The sequence below is a fragment of the Hemiscyllium ocellatum genome, chromosome 37 (genome assembly GCF_020745735.1).
Source record: "Hemiscyllium ocellatum isolate sHemOce1 chromosome 37, sHemOce1.pat.X.cur, whole genome shotgun sequence".
NCBI classification, from domain to species: Eukaryota; Metazoa; Chordata; class Chondrichthyes; order Orectolobiformes; family Hemiscylliidae; genus Hemiscyllium; species Hemiscyllium ocellatum.
Genome location: NC_083437.1, coordinates 21,152,608 through 21,172,922, shown reverse-complemented (window position 1 = coordinate 21,172,922; position 20,315 = coordinate 21,152,608). Strand labels below are relative to the sequence as shown.

At 40.0% G+C, this 20,315-nt stretch overlaps 1 protein-coding gene across 5 annotated transcripts in view; it reads left to right on the top strand.

Moving 5' to 3' along the window:
- The window catches only part of atp13a2 (ATPase cation transporting 13A2), a 100,997-nt gene that overhangs the window by 66,086 nt on the left and 14,596 nt on the right, over positions 1-20,315 (top strand). For 4 of the 5 annotated variants that reach the window (XM_060852330.1, XM_060852332.1, XM_060852333.1 and 1 more), the window contains exons 13-23: positions 802-912; positions 2,945-2,991; positions 4,742-4,930; positions 5,043-5,246; positions 6,543-6,647; positions 6,948-7,104; positions 10,728-10,848; positions 12,623-12,747; positions 15,426-15,601; positions 16,813-16,917; positions 17,603-17,682. In XM_060852330.1, the coding sequence (XP_060708313.1) occupies positions 802-912; positions 2,945-2,991; positions 4,742-4,930; positions 5,043-5,246; positions 6,543-6,647; positions 6,948-7,104; positions 10,728-10,848; positions 12,623-12,747; positions 15,426-15,601; positions 16,813-16,917; positions 17,603-17,682 (1,420 nt within the window). The remainder of the gene's footprint in view (positions 1-801; positions 913-2,944; positions 2,992-4,741; positions 4,931-5,042; positions 5,247-6,542; positions 6,648-6,947; positions 7,105-10,727; positions 10,849-12,622; positions 12,748-15,425; positions 15,602-16,812; positions 16,918-17,602; positions 17,683-20,315) is intronic. The other variant, XM_060852331.1, reaches the window with a different exon arrangement.

The following is a 20,315-nucleotide window of genomic DNA, read 5'->3' as shown; positions in this document are numbered from 1 at the left end:
AGACCCGGGGAAGAGGTGGGATGGGGGTATTTCTTGGTGTGGAGAAGAGGACAGATCAAAAGAGGAAGTTCAGTAGAGTTGGAAGGCAATTAATGGAAAGGGGTAATGATGCAAGGTAAAGATTTGAGGATGAGTTTTTTTAAACCTCTTTCAATCAGAAATGAAATATGATACTGGGAAAGTGTTACTTGAGTTACAGTGAAAGCCTTTAATTTTGAAATATTGCATGACTTATTGTAAAAACCAATATTGTGTTAAGGTACAAATATGGATTGTAGGATTATATACTTTTCGACAGGATTCTTCATATATATGTATTCTCCAATATAATTTCCAAAAAAAACTTTGCTCTCATTGGTAGCAGAAACAAAGTTTTACTAGTATTCTGAATTAAAAGATCCCCTGGTAAAGGAGAGCAACCTTCTCTATGCAAGGTGTTCTTTTCTGCTTGGTGCATCTGACCTGATTGTCGTCTCATGTTAACTTTAATTGGTTAGTTGTATTTTATTTTCATGCATAGGAGGTGTAGAAAATGGATGGTGTTGGGCCATTATATTAAACTACTGTCCTTCAAAATTACAGTTCAAAAATGATTCTGAATAAAATTTAAGTTTATCTTGAAAGTGAACAAAGGTGGAACAAGTTATTTTTCAGCTCTGCTACTGGAATTGGCATGTGTTGCACACCAACATGTTGTAGTCAAATGTAATGGCATTCTACTTCATAGTCAGTTTTGTGCATCTTTTGTTTAAACCTTTTCCAATTAGTGACAATTATTCTGTCTCTTTTTATTTTCTGCAGGCTTTTGTACTGCTAAAGGAGAACTGATCAGTTCCATTCTGTATCCAAAACCTCTGGGATTTAAGTTCTACAAAGATGCTGTAAAATTTGTTATCTTCCTTGCGATACTCGGTAAGCTGTGTTTTGGTTTATACTGCAAAGTGCAGATGTGCTATTGATGTGTACAAGTGATGGAACCTCCCTCCCTGTTTTAGGGAAGGGTTGATGGCCAAGTGGTTTGTTGCTGGACTTGTAAACCAGAGGCCTGTCAATGTTCTGGGGACCTGGATTCAAATTCCACCAGGGCACATTCAACGTTAATTCAATTAAAAGAAAAACCTAAAATTAAAATGGCCATGAAACCATTGTTGTAAAAACCCATCTGATTCACTAATGTCCTATTCAGGAAGGAAAACTGCTGTCTTTGCCTAGTCTGGCCTACATGCAACTCCAGACCCACAGCAGTGTGATTGGTTCTTAATTTATTTTTATAAATTCATGGGATGTGGGCATTGCTAATGGAGCTAGAATTTATTGTCCATCTGTGGTTGCCCTTGATAATGTGGTGGTGAGTAGCTGCCATGAGTTATTGCAGTCCATGTCCTGTGGATGGAACCATAGTCCTGCTAGGGAGGATGGTCCAGGATTTTGACCCAGCAACACAGAATGAACGGCAATATATTTCCAAATCAGGATGGTGAGAGGTATTAGGGTAATTTTCCAGAAAACAACATCACTGCTCTTGGGTATGCTCTGTCCCACTACAAAAACAGCCCCAGCAGAAGCGGTGGCACAAAGGTGTGTAGTTGGGAGGGATTGTCTGAGCATCCTTAACATTATCAGTAGGGTCTCATGGCTTCAGGTCAAATTTGGACAAGGAGACTTCCTGCTGATCACCATGTACCCCTGTCCCTCAGCTAATGAATCTATATTTTTGTTGAAGACATGTGGAGAAAGCACTGAGGGTAGCAAGGCTGCAGAATCTACTCTGGATCTAGAACTTCAGTGATCATCAAGAGTGGCTTGGCAGCATCGCGACTAATCAAGATGGTTGAATCCTGAAGGACATAACTGCGTGCTTTGGTCTTCAGCAGATGATGAGGGAACCAACAAGAGGGGAATCCTTACTTGGCCTCATTCCTGCCAGTGTGCCTGCTGCAGATGCATCTACCCATGACTATATCTGTAGGAGTGATCACTGCATGGAGATAAAGTTGTTATATCTTCACATAGAGGGATACCTCTATTGTGTTTTGTGGCATTATCACAGTGATAAATGGAATAGACTTTGAACAGATCTAACTGCTCAGGACTGGACATCCATGAGACTTGGGCAATTAGCAACAAAACTGTACTCTGATATTGTGTAACTTCATGGCCCAGCATATCCCCATTCTACTATTACCATCAAGCTAGGGATTCAACCCTTATTTCAACAATATGGAAAATTGGCCAGATATGTCCTGTATTAACAGTGCAGAACAAATGCAACTTGGCTAATTATCAGTAAAATGATGGAAGGGGTGACCAACAGTGCTATCAAGTATGCAATAATCTGCATACTAATGTTCTAATTATTAGGATATATGATGTTTGTAATTCGTTCTAATTAAATGGGTTTGATCTCTGATAATATATAGCTAAATTTCAAAGCCACTTTACTATAGTATTCACTAAATTAGACTATACGAAGCTGCTATCCAATAGATTTCATTACTAAAAATAACACCCATATCCTGATAATTGAACTGACAGTTTTTATTTTTTATGAACGATGTACCAAATTTGGATAGGTTAAAGTTATGGATATTATGCATGAGTGCTGTTCTTCCAGACTGTTTCAATATTAAAAAATGTTTTTTTTTTAAATAATGATTTAGGACCAAATCACGTTTGGTTGTGATGCCATTTCCAGTCAAATGGCCTTCCAGTACTAACTAGGTTAACCCATAAAAGGTGTCTCTTTGACAAAATAGAGAGATGTATTTGGGGAATTGGACACTAGCATAACTTGATGCCTTTGGAATGGGAGAGGCATGTTGAAGAAGCTGGACACCACTGTACCATTCTATTCTTATTCAAGAGATTGGAGCATTTGGTTTGAGAGATGGTTTTATGTGATCACGCATAATTCAAGACTAACAGTTGTGGGTTTTTTTTCTAGCTTTGATTGGGGACATATACAGCATTGTGATTTTAGAGAAGCAGAAGGTGAGTGTTCTGAGTTCCTCATTATTACTGCCAGTTATATTTGCAGGCCTTGAGATGGTACATTTGCTTATAAGCCAATGACACTTCCTCAAAATCATAATTGGCATGGTGCACATTGCAATTCTTCAAGTACAGTTCTTCAAATCTTCAAGATTATGGTGTACAATTAGCCACAAAATTCCATGGTGTGGAATGATAGAATGGGAGCTTCATACCCATGATACCCCATGTACAGAACTGTCTTGGTTGTCCTGTGTTGGATCTCATTACATGGAGATCAGGCTCTCCTCAATAAATAAAGAGGAGCTACAGTACTTAAGTATTTTCAGGACATAGAAGCGGGGAGCAGATTGCAAATTGTTATGGAATTTCCAAATGAGTTTGTTTGACCCTCCAACCTTAGTTTCTTTTCAGCAAAAATTCTAAAGTGAAGAGGTGCAATCTAGAGCAATAGTTAGAGCATGGCAGCCTGCCTTCATTATTCGGATTGTCTTGAGAAACTCAGTTTCCACCTGCTGCCTCCAACTGTTAATTTCCTGTGGCATTGGGAGAACCTTATGTTTAAAGGAAGACAAGGCTCTAGAATATCATCTCTCAATTATTCTTAAACAGTAACTCAAATGATGGATCTTAATTTCCATGGTGGGCTGTGTCAGTAATCTACATGTGAAATTTTTCAAAATGATGATTGCTATGACAGATGCATAGGGAGAGCTTCAGGGATGGATTTCCACTGGTGTGGATGACATCTAAAGCAGACTAGATAGATTTTTTTTTTTGCAAATATGGTAATTACTTCTAAGGGTATCTCCATGGTGATTTGCAGCACTTTAGTAATAACTACTGACTGTCATTAGTTGAGCAAGTATGCTTTAAGAGTAGTTTAAAAATTGAACTTCAGTGGTCATTTACAAGTGAATTTTTGCAGTGAGTGGTTCAGGTTGTGATTTCATTGAGAAAATCAGTTGTCTCTTATTGCCAAGTTTCCAACAGAAAAGATTCACTATTTATATTTTTAGGGGACTGGTTATTGCATTGGAAACTGGCATGGTCAGTTCTTTTTCGATGCTTATTGCCAGCTTGGATCTTCCCTTCACGGACTGTATAATGAGGAATTCTAGTGATTATGTAATGCCTTCCAATTTGTATTGCAAGTGGTGCGATTTCATATGGTGTCATATTGTATGGAATTAGATCCTTTGGTCCAATGCCTCCATACTGACCAATTATCCCAAACTAAACTATTTCTGCTTGCTTGCATTTGGTCTATTTCCCTTTAAACCTTTTCATGTACCTGTCCAAATGGCTTTTAAATGTTGTAACTGTACCTGCATCCAACACTTTCTCTGGAAGCTCTTCCACATATGAATCACTCTGTGAGAAAAAGTTGCCCCTTTGGTCCCTTTTTAAATCTTTCTCCTCTCTCACCTTAAAAATATGCCCTCCAGTTTTGAATTCCCCTACCCCAGGGAAAATGGGGTATTCACTTTATCTGTGCCCTTCATGATTTGTAAACCTTCATAAGGCCACCCTCAGCCTTCTGTGTCCAGTGGAAACAGTCTTAACCTGTCCAGCCTCTCCTTTATAACTCTCACTACTCTCTAAAAGTGACCTCAGCATGACATACCAACCCCAGTGTTCAGTAGTCTGAGCACAGGAATGCATTTGCGAAATTAGCTGTTAAATACTTTTTTTAAATCATCCTTTTGGTTTTCATTAAAGTGTTTTCTGCTTAATCTGCTTACTGCAGGTGTCAGTAGGGCGATTGGTGAATCGTGTCCTAGATCTGATCACTATTATTGTTCCACCTGCCCTGCCTGCTGCAATGACTGTTGGGACAATCTATGCCCAGAACAGATTGAAAAAATATGGGATATTCTGCATTAGTCCACCACGCATCAATATCTGTGGCAAACTAAAAGTCATCTGCTTTGATAAGGTAAGGTAGATAATTTATGCCAATGATTAATTGGAATTCAGAAAGTACTGATGCATTATCGTTTAAAATGCTATAGCAGTTCATTCTTAAAATTAACTTTTCCTTCCCTCAGACTGGAACACTTACAGAAGAAGGCCTGGATGTTTGGGGAGTTGTACCTGTGGTGGACAAGACTTTTGAGCCAATTATTCATAACATCCGGCATTTTAGCGGTCCAATGCTCCATGCTCTAGCCACCTGTCATAGTGTCACCCTTTTGAACAATCAGCCAATTGGTGACCCACTTGACCTCAAGATGATTGAATCAACTGGTTGGGTAGGTTGATTGGGAGACCAGATTTTCAAATGTGCTATGTTCTGATGGGAGGAGAAGTTTTCAATTAGTTGGTACACCCTTTCTGTTATTCAATAAAATACAACTTCCCTTACAAGAGCCACGTTAGGCAAGGTTGTTACCCAAAATTAAAATTTAGTTTCCCAAATGTTTGAGCTAATTATGTTTGGAATTGCACAACAGTTTCTCAAATGGAAATATTTGTAGTGGTTCTGTTCGCCGAACTAGAAGTTTTAGTTGCAAACGTTTCGTCCCCTGGCTAGGAGACATCATCAGTGCTGTGGAGCCTCCTGCGAAGCGCTTCTTTGATGTTGCTTCCGGCATTTATAGTGGTCTGTCCTTGCCGCTTCCAGGTGTCAGTTTCAGCTGTCTGCTGTAGTGATTGGTATATTGGGTCCAGGTCGATGTGTCTGTTGATGGAATTTGTGGATGAATGCCATGCCTCTAGGAATTCCCTGGCTGTTCTCTGTCTGGCTTGCCCTATGATAGTAGTGTTACACAGCAAACTCCGCATTGTGGTACAGTTAATGTTATGTGGAACATAGCTGCAGCTTTTTTGTACCAGTGATGTCTCAGAAATGGCAGCAGAAAGATGAATGAGCAAGCGATCAGTTTTTTTTAAAAATTGGTAATTGAAGGGTAATATTGGGTAGCACCACCGAGTGAGTTGCCTTTTGTTTTATTTGAATAACGTCATGAAATTTTTTACATTAATTAAAATGAAGTCAGGCAGTTATAACAGTGGCTTAAAGAAAAATCTGAAGCAGGATCTGACTCGGTCTAATCTGAACTAACAGAACAAAAGAGCAGATGGCAAAATAAAGTTAATCATTTCAAACTTTTTTTTTGTCATTTCATCTTTCCCCACTCATTCTTTGCCAAGGTCACTTTGTGCTGTGCAGTCACTCGAGGATGGCAAAGTTGAAGTCACCTGATAAAAGGTATTCAGTTACACACTGATAGTTACACTGCATCCAAACACCCCAGCTTCCCACAATCCACAATATTGATAAACACCGATGCCGACTTGATGGATATCGACATGTGACAAAGCCCATGTCCTGTTCCACTATGGCATGATTCCTGGAGTATCAACACTAGAATATAACTAGGAAAACTGTCATAGCTTTGAGTTGGACCCAGAGTTGTTCATGTCATCTGTTCATTTTGGTGCAGTTTTTCTTGCTTTGTTTGGCTGACAGTATATGTAAGCTGTGTTCTCTATATTGAGTTATTCTCTAAATGACTTCCCTTTACATTGAAAGTCTATTCTTTCAGATTCTGTCAGATGAGATTACAAAGTCAGATATTGTTTCAAAATTTGGAATGAAGGTTGTTGCCATCGTGAAGCCTCCAATGTTGGAAGAACAGTCTCATGGCAGTGTAAGTATTGCTTAATAACTTAATAGCTGCTATGACAGTATTCCAAAATGTTCCAATCTCAAGTCACAACCCCCCCCCCCACATTTAAATTCCATCTACACAAACTTGAACGTATTGTTGTAGCTTTGTTTCATATGTAAGTTAGCTGCTTCAAAGCAACAATGTGCTGTGGGGTAGTCAACCAATAGGTTGTCCTGTTTTCCTGAATATGGTGAGACAGAATGAAGGCAAAACTCCTGAAAAGTAAGAAGATCCAATCTACAAACTTGCTGCATATTTGTGTTTTCTCCATTCCAACAGAAGCAAGAGATGAGTTTGGGGATTCTTCGTCGTTTTCCCTTTGCTTCATCGCTTCAAAGAATGAGTGTGATCGTAAAGAAACCAGGAAATTTGCCAATAGAAGCATACTTGAAGGGAGCACCTGAGATGGTTGCGAGTCTTTGTGTAAAGGAAACCGGTAACTGACTAAAACTCTCAACTTGGGATCAATATTGTATATCCCAAGAGTATGAAGTAATTTAATAATGTTTGGAATCTATTATGTTTAGCATTTTAAGCTTTGATTTACTATTCAACAACTTAGGCTGTAGTCAAAGTTTAGATGTTAAAGTGATTTTTCCAGAATTGTTAGATACTTTGGTTTTCATGATCTTCCATGCTTTAGGGATGGAGGGACAATATGATCAATACAGCCGAAAGTGGCAGAAGGGACACAATAATTTGGTGGTGAAGAAATCTACTTCACTGTGGTCTGTGTATGTAAAGACCCTCACAAGATGAATCGGGAAAATAAGCTATTTGGTTGGCTGGATAAATTGTACAAGTACCTCAAATGGGTGAGTGTAAAGAACAAAATGGTGGAAGTCATCCCATGGAACTGAATGAGGAAGCCCTAATCTTTCAGACAGCGAAGAACTCTTCCAGTCTTAAACGTGGTACAGGCTATGAATGTATCATTCCTAATTAGCCAGATTATTAAAATAAATACACCACAATTTTTTCAAATAAATAATATGATCTGACACTTAAAATCAGGGCCAGTTCAGACTTGGTGTATTTTGGCAAGAATTCTTCCACTTATGAACAAGTGCTGAGGTTTCCAGGTTAGTTACTAATGTAAGACATTATGGTGTTACAAAATGAACAATGATTTTTCACTGAGTTCTCTGCCTGAAGACAGGTCTGACTCTCACCCCACAACCTGCACACTAGCAGGGCTGGGGATCAGGTTCTGAATAAATTCTCGCTCAAATGGTAGTCCTATCCTTGCTGTTTGCCCTAACCTAATTCACTCTAGCTGTCCATCCAACTGAACCTCTGAGATGAGTGCTGTGACTGGATGCATGTTGTAGTCCAGAGTGATAGTAATTACTAATGGTAAGGAATCCAATTTTCTCACCATTACATGACTGACCATGAATCTCTCAGTGTAACCATTTGTCATTGAAGGACATTCAGGTTGATACTCAAACAGAATCAAAGTGCTAGAATAATCTGGGTGACTGCTTCACAGAACATCTACATTCTGCCTGCAAAAAAAGTTGCTGAGTTTCCAGTTGCCTGCCACTTTAACACACCAGTCTGTTCCCTGACCAACATCTGTCTCAGGCTTGCTGCAGTGTTCCAGCAAAGCTCAGTGCAAACTGGAAGAACAACACCTCAGTTTCCACTCGGGGTCCTTGCAGCCCTCTGGACTCAATATCGCATTCAATAACTTTAGAGCTTTTCCCATGTCCTAGCTGCCTACCCTACACACCAGGCTTTATCACATGACACACTGCCTATTGTTAGTCACTAACAGTCCTCATTAACAGCTATTCACCCTCCGAGCCAGATCGTTATCAACTCATTTGTCTATCCAACTATTCTGTTCCTCTTTGGGCTCTATCCCCACCTATTGTTTATTCCATACTTCCACCACACACCCTACCGTCAGCATATAAATTAACGTTTATCTAGCTACCATCAATTTTGGGAAGGGTCAACAGACCCAAGATGTTAACTCTGATTTTCTTTACAGATGCTGCCAGACCTGCTGAGCTTTTCGGGCAACTTCTGTTTTTGTTGCTTGAGAAAGTCAGCTGGTTTGGCAGCGCTTTGGGGCAAAGAAAATGAATGTTTCAAGTTTGGTGCCCCTCTGACTGAATTGAAAAGGTGGTATTTATGCTGATGATGAAGGGTGGGGGAGGGGACAGTCTGGAGGAATGAGATGGATAGATGGAAATGGTGTCCAGAGAGGTGAACAAAGGGAAATAAACAAAGGGATTGCTAATGGAAGTAGTAAATGCTAAATAGGTTCTGGATCAGTGGTGCTGGAAGAGCACACTCTCTCAGAAATCTACAGTCAGCCCTGCCTCAGCTGAGGGCCACACTCTCTCAGAAACTGTGCTCTTCTAGCACTACTGATCCAGAATCTGGTTTCCAGCATCTGCAGTCATTGTTTTTACCTCAATGCGAAATAGGTGATAATGGGAAGTGTGAATTGTTGAAAATGCATTGGAGGCCACCCAAACTGTTTGGCAGGGTGGTGAAAGCATTTTCATTGGCCATCTCATCCTGAACTTCTGGATCAGAGATAGAAATGCTACCCAAGGTATTTGTGTCAATCCTTTGTTAGATCTGGGTCTGAAATAGTATTAAATAAAGCTTGAACCTATACACAGATGTCAGTGAAGAAGCAGAATGTAAAGTGCTTAAGGCAGAACCTGGCTGATGGCTGGAATGAGAATAAGTAGCTGTGCAACAAGAGATATTGGAGACTTTTGCAAGACAGTTTGTGAGTAGCTGAGGTGTTCAGAATGAGTTGGTAGAAGGCAGATAGAAAGGGAAGCTGAACCAGCTTAAGTGTCTCAATAGCTTAATTGTTTAAAAGAGTTAACCGCAAGAATGCGTACCAACTCTACGCTGTCAGCTTGGTGAGCCAATGAGAAGACTCTGCAAGCAACAACCTGCTCCTAGCAAAGCTGTGATTAACATTACGTGCATTCCCTGTTAACACACAACACAGTTGTCACTGAGGTTGGAATTCTTGAATGCAGGGAGACCATAAATTGCCCAGTGGAAAGGTATTTCTTGCTCCATTCAAATAATGTTGACAGCCAGAGTTGGATAGGGCACAGCATAAGTGGGATTGAGAATTGAAGTTGGTTTGGCAAAATGACTCCTATTTGGTCTCTTAAATGTTTAGGAAATAGCAGATAAAATAATATTAGATTTTAGAAAATGCAAGTAAATTAGTTTTCTCATTCAAAGGGAATGTTTGGTGGCCCTGGGCAATGATGGGGCAGAATGCATATTGTATCTTCTGCATCTGCTGGAGAAGCAGCTGGCAAGAGTGGCAGAAGAGTGAACCTGCATGTACGAGGGGAAATGGTCACATCAAAAAGTGAAGTGAAGAGGGAAGAGAATGTATTTGAGATAACAGAAGTGGCAGGTGATCAGTTCAGGCTGATTAGGGTTTACGCTGAAGCCAAAGGAAACTAGTTGTAGGCGAAATGAGAGCAGAAGTAAGGAAAATATATAGACAGGACAGAAGGCCCTGTCTATATATTGTAGGGAGATACAGAGCTGAGGACCAAGGAGAACATGGTATGTAGCTCTGGTATGTAATATGATGGAGAAACTTGAAGAAACAATGGACAAGGAGAAGCATCATAATCGTATGTTTGGTAGTTAATAGGTGTATTATGATAAAGGACATCAGGCCTGTTGTTTCTGTGCCAGCTATCCAATATTATCCCATCTTCCAGCTCTTGATCTGTAGCTTTGTAGGTTAAAGCACTTCACGTTCATATCCAAGTGTAGTAAATGTGATGAGAGCTTCTGGCCCCATCACCCTTCAGGCAGTAAGTTCCAGCTGCCCAACATCAACTGGGTGGAAAAACAAATTAACAAAATGGGTTTGTGATAAAGATCAGTGGAATGAGCAGGGGTTTGGTCCATGGGATCCTATGCTTTACTTGAAATGAGAAGCAGACTTCTGTGGAGATGCTGATATTTGCAACCTGTAAGTCCATATGACGTAGGTGCAAACGTAGGCCATCCATTTCTAATTATATACTTGTTTGTTTTTCCTTACAGTTCCTGCTGACTTCTCGGAAATGTTAAGGTACTACGCCAGAGACGGGTACAGAGTTTTGGCGCTTGCATACAAAATATTAAGTCAAGACATTACTTTTGAGGCAGTACATAAGCTAGAAAGGTGCGTAACTACTGTTATAGTCATCACTGTTCTGAGCTTTCCTGTCTTAGAGTCATAGAGGTTTACAGCAACTTTTCCATGCCGACCAAATATCTTAAATTAATCTAGTCCCATTTGCCAGCATTTGGCCTATGTCCCTCTGAACCTTCCCTATTCAGATATCTCTTTAAATGTTGTCACAGTACTCGGTATCACCACTTCCTCTGGCAGCTCATTTCATAACACTCATCACTCTGCATGAAAAAGTTATCTCTTGGGTCCCTTTTAAATACTTGCCCTCTCACCTTTAAATCTATGCCCTCTGGTCTTGGACTCCCCAACCCCAGGGAAAAGGCATCCTCTATTTACCCTATCCATGCCCCTCATTATTTTATAAGTCTCTATGAGGACACCCCTCAGCCTCCAGCATTCCAAGAAAAACAGCCTCTGCCTATTCAGCTTCTCCCCATGCTCAAACCTCCAGCCCTGGCAACATCCATCTTTTCTGAACCTTTTCAAGTTTCACTACATCCTTTCAATAGCAGGGAGACCAGAATTGCATGCAGTATTCCAAATGACCCTAATGAATGTCCTGTACAGCCGTACCATGACCTCCCAACTTCTAGATTCAGTGGATAAAAGCAAATTACTGCGAATGCTGGAATCTGAAACCAAAGAGAAAATGTTGCAAAATCTCAGCATGTCTGGCAGCATCTTTAAGGAGAGAAAAGAGCTGGCGTTTCGAGTCTAACTGACCCTCGTAATTTTTTGCATTTATTTTATTTACCCCTTTTAAAATTTTTTTACACTGTTCTGTACCTCATTTCTTGATTGTCTCTGTCTCTCTTTCTCTTGCTCCCCATTCTCTCCCCCCCCCCCCCCCCCCCCCCATATTTTGTCACATAGCACTGGCTTCAGCCTTGGTCATTCACAGCTCCTAATCTCCCTATAATCTCTCTATGCACTGTCATTATCACCTCTTTATTGCTACCTTTGCTTCTGGAACCATGATTCACCTTTTCTCAGCCCAGCATAAATGCCTCCCTATTTCTCCCTTTTTTTTAAAGCTTTGGCAAAGGGTCAGTTGGACTCGAAATGTCAGCTGTTTTCTCTCCTTACAGATGCTGCCGGACTTGCTAAGATTTTTGCGCATTTTCTCCTTTGGTCCTAGATTCAGTGCGCTGACCAATAAAGGCAAGCATACAAAATGCCTTCTTCACTATCCTGTCTACCGGAGACTCCACTTTCAAGGAACTATGAATCTGCACTCCAAGTTCTTTTTGTTCAGCAATATTTCCCAGGACCTTACCATTAAGTGTACAAGTCCTGCCCTGATTTGTCTTTCTAAAATGTAACACCTCACACTTAAACTAAACTTCCGTCTGCCACTCCTCAGTCCTTGTCACTCCTTAAAATTAAAGACTCAGTTTAACAAACTCTTAATTCTCTCATTCCACCTGTATTAAAACTAAGGACACTGTCTCCTACTCTTTCTTTCATAGGACCTCAGAGTTCTCTTAGTTTAAATTTGTTTTTCCTTCCCATGTCACACATGTGGCCTCAACTAATCACTACTCTGTTCCCGTCCTGTAACATGAGTCTGGGCAATTCTTGCTTACTAACAATACAACATTTATGCAAAAGCTTAACTGCTCTGCCCTCTCTAATTTCAGCATTTCAATAAATTGAAACTAGGGTGTAACCTCTAAAACGATAGATTACACACTATTGCACAGCAAGCTGCGGTGTCTGGCTGAATTGCAGTTTTCAATAATTATTGTGTTTTCTTTACCAGGAATTTTGTGGACAGTGAAATGACATTCCTAGGATTCCTCATTATGCGAAATATCTTGAAGCCAGAAACGAAACCCACAATTGAATGCTTGAATCGAGCTAATTTTCGTACTGTAATGGTGACAGGTAGGGGACTTGGGGTCATGTGGGATGATATTGCTGTAACGAAGTTGCACAAACATTTCAGGCCACAGGTATTGCATTACCTTTTGCTGATATTTATATTGATTGATCATAGAATGCCCTCTATTGGTTTCTGTTGTTAATACTTCCCTGTGCAGTCATCAGGATCTGCATTTTGTTTCTATTTTACCTCTATGATTTTCAGTCTTTTGCTGCACATCCTCTTGATTTTCTACCATATCCAGAGATGTTGATTTCTTATTGGATTACTGTTCCACAAGTGGCAACAGCTCTTTGGTATCTCATCCGGGTAGCAGTTGTGTGTCTAACGGTCTGAATGGTGCAATTCAGACATTTCATCATAGAGGCCATCACTTGTACTCAGTTGACATCACCATCTCTGCAAAAGCCCTTGGAAAATTATCAGAATGATAGAGTTTTTGTTTTTGCCAACGTCCCTGCTAGTCCAGAAAAGCCGTTAACTCTGATTTTTTTAAAACTATTGCTACTGGAAGAGAGCATCCAAATGAATCCAGACTAAATCATGAACTTGGAAACCTCATGTCTTGTAAGACTAAACTTCAAATCCTATCTTTGAATCAACTTCCAGGTTACAGTTATGAAGTAGTGTTTTGTGCAAGGGAATCCTCAACTCTGCAACTTTACTTTTTATTCTCATGGGAGTCTCTGGCAAATGCCGACATTGGTTATCTATTTCTAATCGTCCTAATGTGTTTAAAAGTCCAATGCTTAGCTGCAAATCTGGAGTCACACCAAGTGAGGCTGTAAGATTACCTTCTCTAAAGGATGAATGATTGAGATGAGTTTTTACAACAATTGATGGTAGTTTCATGGTCACTATTATTGGGACTGGCTTTGAATTTCAGATTTTTAAAAATGAAAACTTAAATTACGTCATGACTCGGTGATATTACCAGCCCCTGCTGGAGTCAGTACATAGAAGCAAGAGTCTTCTGTTGCACATCTCTTTTTCAGCACTGCAACCAACCAGCCTTTTCCTCAACTGGTCCCAGTTTCACAAACTCTGGTGTGATTGGCTCTTGCTGCTCACCTTTTCAGGTTTGGTTTGAGGATGTGAGTTGTTTCATTGAAAAGCTGAGTTATGCATGTTTGAGTTCCTGGTGGTGCCTCCATCAATAAGCTGTCTCATGGTTGCTGCAGCAGAAGTGAGCTTGGATTTGCAATGACATCTGTGTCCAGCACGGCTTCATGGAGGCAGAGGCAAGTTTGGGCTCCGTATGAGATCTGCCAGCATAAGCAGCAGCTGCATTGATGAGATGGGCCTGAAGCGACTCGTTGTGGTAGAGTTGAGTTTAGGCTGGTGCAGTATCTGGCAGCGTCGATGATGTCTGCATTGGCGTCATTCAGCAAGGGCGTTGATTGAGGCAAGATGGTGTTGAAAAGTGACAACTTCAATCCAGTGGTGACAGCGGGCACTCACTCTGAATAGAACGACTGTAAAGTTGAACACTTTTTTTTTCATTTTTCTGCCACTTCATTCTATGTTTCGGTTTATTTTTTCTATGCTTTAAGATGGCTAGTGGTGATACTAGACAGCTCTACTTGCTGTATTTTATGAAAAAAATACACATGACAGTAAATAAAATCCATGGTGGTTGGAGCTATGTTGGTTTATAATGTAGGTAGTCCCAGTTATTAAATACCCTTCCAAAGTCACTGAAATTGATTGGCTGGACATTTATCTTGCCTCTAATGGTAATGTTGATGTTATAGCATGATTTAATGCCACATTTACCTACATAATAGACACAACACTGCTGTTGGATGAGGTGGGAGCTATTTCAATATGGGCAGTATTATTTTGGTTTGATGTGAAACCTATAGGTTCATGGAAGTGTTAATTCACCATTTCCTCTGTGGAACAGAGGTACTCTCCACATAGAACATAGAACTATACAGCATAGGAATGGGCTTAACATGATGCCAAATTAAACAAATCTCTTCTGGCTGTTCTTGGTCCATACCCCTCCAATCGTTGCATATTCATGTGCTTGTCTAGAAATCTTAAATGCTCCTACTGTATGCCTCCACCACCGCCCCTGGCAGCACATCCACACTCCTACCACACTGTGAAAAACAATTGTCCCTCACATCTCCTTTTGAACTTTCTCTCTCTCACTCTCATCCACCCACCTTAAATGCATGCCGCCTAGTTTTAGACATTTCAACTCATTGGGGGAGGGGTAAGGGGTTCTGACCATCAACTCTAACCCACCCTTCAATTCCAACATGGGCAAAAATAGCACAGATTGTGACAAAGCAAAATAGCTTTAAAAATAACCACAGAATCTTTCAGAATCACGTGCAATTTTTGCCTTTGCAGAATTGACATTAGAGTTGGCAGTTTTTCCTTCCAAAATCCCAGTTTTATTTCTGCCAAGTTAAAACTCAAATTACAACAAAAAGTATATTCTTTACACATCCCTAAGCTCAATTTGTTGAAGAAAAACATCATTCAACTTCTTCACCCTATTATGCATCATTTCAGATCTGGGGATTCATTGGCTTTGGCTAACTAGGAAGGATCAACATCTTGCCTTTATAGGACCAATATTTTGACCATTTGAGTGCTCTGGATCTAATTGTTGACCCTGGGGTCCTTGCTATCAGTAATTTTGTTGAATCTTTTTTTCTTCCAGGAGACAACATGTTAACAGCTCTCAATGTTGCCAGGAATTGTGGGATGGTGGGTTTGAACGATAGAGTCATTTTTGCCAATGCCTCCCCGCCCATTCGTGATAAACCTGCTTGTGTGAAATTCCTGCTGTCAGAACCAGCACCAGGCCAGCAGAATGGAGGGGATGTAGGTATTCAGGTAGAACTTCAGGAAACACTATCCTCTGGGTTATAAAATTGTGCAAATTATTAACAATGTTATAGATCGATAATGGCAGTGCTAGTGAGAGGTCACTATGAACTTTGTCTAAAGCATTACTTGTTGAAATGAGTCAGTCCTTTCATATGTATCTAAGAACAAACCAGCTGAAAAACTTGAGAGGAGACCAGTTAGATTGATAAAATGGCATTAGCTTTAAGAGTGTTATGTGGATAACAATGATAGTCAACTATGAATCATAAGAAGTTAAAGCAGGAATAGGTCATTTGGCCGTTTTGAGCCTGCTCCACCATTCAACAAGATACTGGTTGATCTGATTATGGCGTTAAATTCCACTGTCTTAGCTGCTCACTCCCTAGCAATTCAAAAATCAGGCGAAACATAGGCCTGAAAATATTTAAAAAGTTGCTTACCAATGCTTTCACAGAGAAGAATTCCAAAGACCAATGAACTTCTGAGAAGAAAATATACCTTCTCACCTCTGTCGTATGGAACAGCACTCACTTGAAACTTGCCCCTAGATCTAGATTTCCCCACAAAGGGAAACATCTTCCCAGCACCTTTCTGCTGAGCTCTCTGAAATCTTTTATGTTTTAATAAGATCATTTGTCATACTTTTAAACTTCAAAAGGTAAAGCCTAACTTGCTCAACTATGTCATAAGACAGTGCCTTCAGCCTGGAGAATCTTCTCTGAATGACTTCCTATGGAAAATGAGGTTTACCTATTTTTTTGAGATCCTGATTTAAAAAGTAGAAATCCCAGTGTTGACTCTTGGTGCAAGAGGCACTGAGGAGGAAGAACATTCAGTACAGTATATTGACAACTTAAAGGCGGTATTATGGTGAGAGCAGAGATATTAGAAGTGGTGCCGCTGGTCTGCCTACAGGTCACCAGTTTGAAATGTTGAAATCTGTTTCTCTCCATACATTCTACCAGACCGGTTGAATATTTTCAGCATTTTCATGTTACACTTCAGATTTTCATCATTTGCTGTCTTTTGGCCTTATTGTTGCTAATATCCTCATACATTTAAGAACATACTGAAATTTGACTGGGTAAGGAAGCAGGTGGAGATGGTGTGGTTGGCTTTCCATATGTCTGCCATGTATTTGTACATGGCCTCTGTTCTGGTCTGACTTTCCCTGTACTGGTGGGTTTTTTTCAGTAATCTTTGTTTTGTTCTAACAGGAACAGCCTGGGAACCACTCTTTGGAGCAGTATTGCTATCATTTTGCACTAAATGGAAAGTCTTTTGCAGTAGTTCATGACTATTTTCCAAATCTGCTACAAAAGGTTAGAATTTGACCCTGATTTTCACTATCTATTTACTGCAAATCGGGAGGAGAATTGCATGTTATTTATTTCTCTGGCTCTAAGGTTAAGTTGTAATAATGATAACAGGAAATGCTCGGAGTCTTGTAATACTGAGGAGAACACTATTATTGGGAAGGATTGGCACAGATCTTGGTAATAATGAGTTTAAATTAAATTCTGACTCCAGGATTTCAGTTTCTGAATCTTAGTGTTAACTTTAGAAAACCAGGCTGCTTCAGTATTGAATCTGTGGCCTCTCTCTAGCCTGCTTGCTCTTTTCCATGCATATGTGCATACATTGTGTTTTCGTAAATGTTCTTAACAAATACAATTTATCAAGGAGCAGTCATGTTATTTTAAAAAATACAACGGGTTTAAATAGGCGACAGTGCTGTTTAAATGGGAACATGCAATATTTCTGACACTTGTCAGTTTAGGCAAAGTACCTTTTATTATTACAGTCTGTGTGAAGCTGAGGAATATACATCTAATGGGAACTAGTAACAGTTCTGTGTTGAATACAATGCAATATATTTAATAATAAGGCTCAGTCTATTTAAAACCAGTATTTAGAGCACAAGCTGGAATATAAGGCAGCGTCTATTTAATAATGGATTAATGTTGGAACTTTTAGTCTGTTTTGTTTCATAATGCTTGTTCCCAGATCCTGATTCGAGGGACTGTGTATGCTCGAATGGCCCCTAATCAGAAGACACAGCTAGTGGAGAGTTTACAGAAGTTGGAGTAAGTTAATAATTGAATGGTTATAATAAATGTAGAAGAGATGTATTGGTTACTCCAGTGCTTGTGGTGAGCGCGGATTGTAATGCATATATTCTGTACTTAATATTCTGAACTGCTGTGGTTTGAGATGTTTTAAAGTTGAGGGTCGTGCCAAGTGCACTGTCTTCCTGCCCATGAGTAGCTGATGAAAGGATTAATGGTAAATTCCAAGAACCAGGACACCCACCTGATCTTTTTACTAAAGATAATGCAGGGACCTGGAAAAATACCTTTTGTAGCACATTTTATCCCTCCTTTCTAAATGTTATGATGTCCTGGGGTACAGTTCCACAGGCATCCTGCTGAATATCTCCTGTGTTTGTGTGCCAGTTATTTTTAACAGTTATTATGCAAACCATGTCATCTTCATACAAATTCACTTTCCAGTATGGAAAAGAGTCAGGGGCTGTAGCTAATTTTGCCTCTTCTTACCTGAGATTGACTTCAGTTGTGTACATACTTGCCATTGCGCAAATCAGAGATGGAACCATGGGTGTTGCTATTCTGTGAGCTCAGTTATTGATGAGTCATTCAAAGTCAGCAAAAGATAATGGCTAGTTACTGATGTAAATTCAGTCACTCCTAGTTTTCAAATGCTGTGATTTGAATCTAAATTAAGCAGAAGAGGTTTTTAAACAAAAAAATACTGTAAATTATGAACCGCAGCCACCCATTTCAGCAACCACAACTGCACCTGAAGGTAGTGATGATGATCCTCTGTCCTTGTATTAACAATATTTTTTAAATGTAATGTGTTAATTTACTTTTGTTTCCTTAATAAATATGATTTCAACCTTCTTTCAGGCCGTGCTATACTTTGTTCAAAAATCACCCAAAAGCCTAACAATCATGAGTGATTTTATTTGCTGGTCTTCCCCTAACCCCACTTTTCCCATAGGCCCCATGAATTCTATTAAGAGATTTTCTATTGAGCAAAGTTTCACTGGAAAGCACCTACGGTGTTATAGGAGAACTACCTGTACTCCTGGATAGGGATAACAGCAATCCTCTGGTGAAGGTGTTAAATTGGAGGAAGGCAACAGCAATATTCAGCAGGAGCTGGAGAATTTTGATTGGAGGTGGCTGTTTAAGGGTAAATCCACATCAGACATGTGGGAGTATTTCAACCAGCAGTTGATAAGAGTTCAGAAGCAGCACATTCTCTTGTGAGAATGAAGGATAGGTATGGCAAGTTGCATGAACCTTGGATGACCAGGGATGCTATGATCTTGGTTATCTTAAAAAGTGTTGAGTTGGATAAGTCCCTGCTCCTGATGGAATCTATCCCAGAATACTGAGGGAGGCAAGAGTGTTATGGATTAGGCCAAACCACTCAAAACATTCTTAAGCAGGCAGCCCTAGGCCTAACTTTGCAATTTGTTTTGTTAAGTGTATGGTAAAAATTACCCGGAGTAAGATAGCTAAGTTGACTACTAGATTTTAGAACAGACAAAAAATTTATTCACAAAATTACACAATGAAGCACAAAGAACATAATAAAGAACTCCTCTCCAGCTCGACTTAATTATGCTGTTCTGAATACACACAAGTCCCAATAAGCAAACTCCCTTTAAAAACCAGTATAAATGGAACACATGCTTACAGGTGAAGTTGAAAGCAGAAAAGAGAGTATTTCCACAAAGCTCCCTGTTGAACTTCTGAGTTCAGACTGAACTAAAACTGCTCAGATCAGCTGGAGAGCTGACCACTCCCCTCTCTTTATACAGGTCACTTCTAAAGCATGACCACTTTGGCTTGAAGTCTCATCTGTTTACATGTAAACAAAAGGCCACTCAAAATCCTTATCATCTCTGTACCAAACCAGACTGATTGGAGTCCGGCCTGGTTTACTGCCCGTCTGAACAAAATCAAGGACAGGGTCTTCTTGAGCCAAGGAACAGCTTCTAGAGAAAAAAGGGACTAGCTTTGTGACAAGAGTACAAGTTGCTGGAGCATTGGCAGACACCTTTGTATCCTCTTTGGTCACAGGTGAGGTCCCGGAGGCCTTGAGAATAGCCAGTGTAGCCCCATTGTTTAAGAAGTGTAGCTGAGATAATCCTGGAAGTTACAGGCCTGTGAATCTCATGTTGGTGGTAAGGAAATTATTGGAAAAGATTCTCATGGACAAGATCTATTTGCATTTAGAAGCAAATGGACTTACTAGTGATAAACCGCGTGGTTTATGTGGGGAAGGTCGTGCCTCTCTAACTTGATTGAGTTTTTTGAGGAGGTGACGACTATGATTGACCAGGGAAAAGTAATTGATGTTATTTATATTGACTTGAGTAAAGCCTTTGACAAAGTCCCTCATGGCAGACTGATAGAAAAGGTGAAGTCACATGGTATCAGAGTGAGCTGGCAAGATGAATACAGAACTGGCTTAGTCACAGGCAACAGAGGGTAGCATTAGAAGGATGCTTTTCACAAAGGAGATCTGTGACTAGAGATATTCCATGAGGATCAGTGCTGTGATCTACATAGATGATTTGGAGGAAAATGTAGCTAGTCTAATTTAATAAGTTTGTGGATGATACAAAAATTGGTGGAGTTGCGGATAGTGAGGAGGATTGTTAGAGGATACAGCGGAATACAGA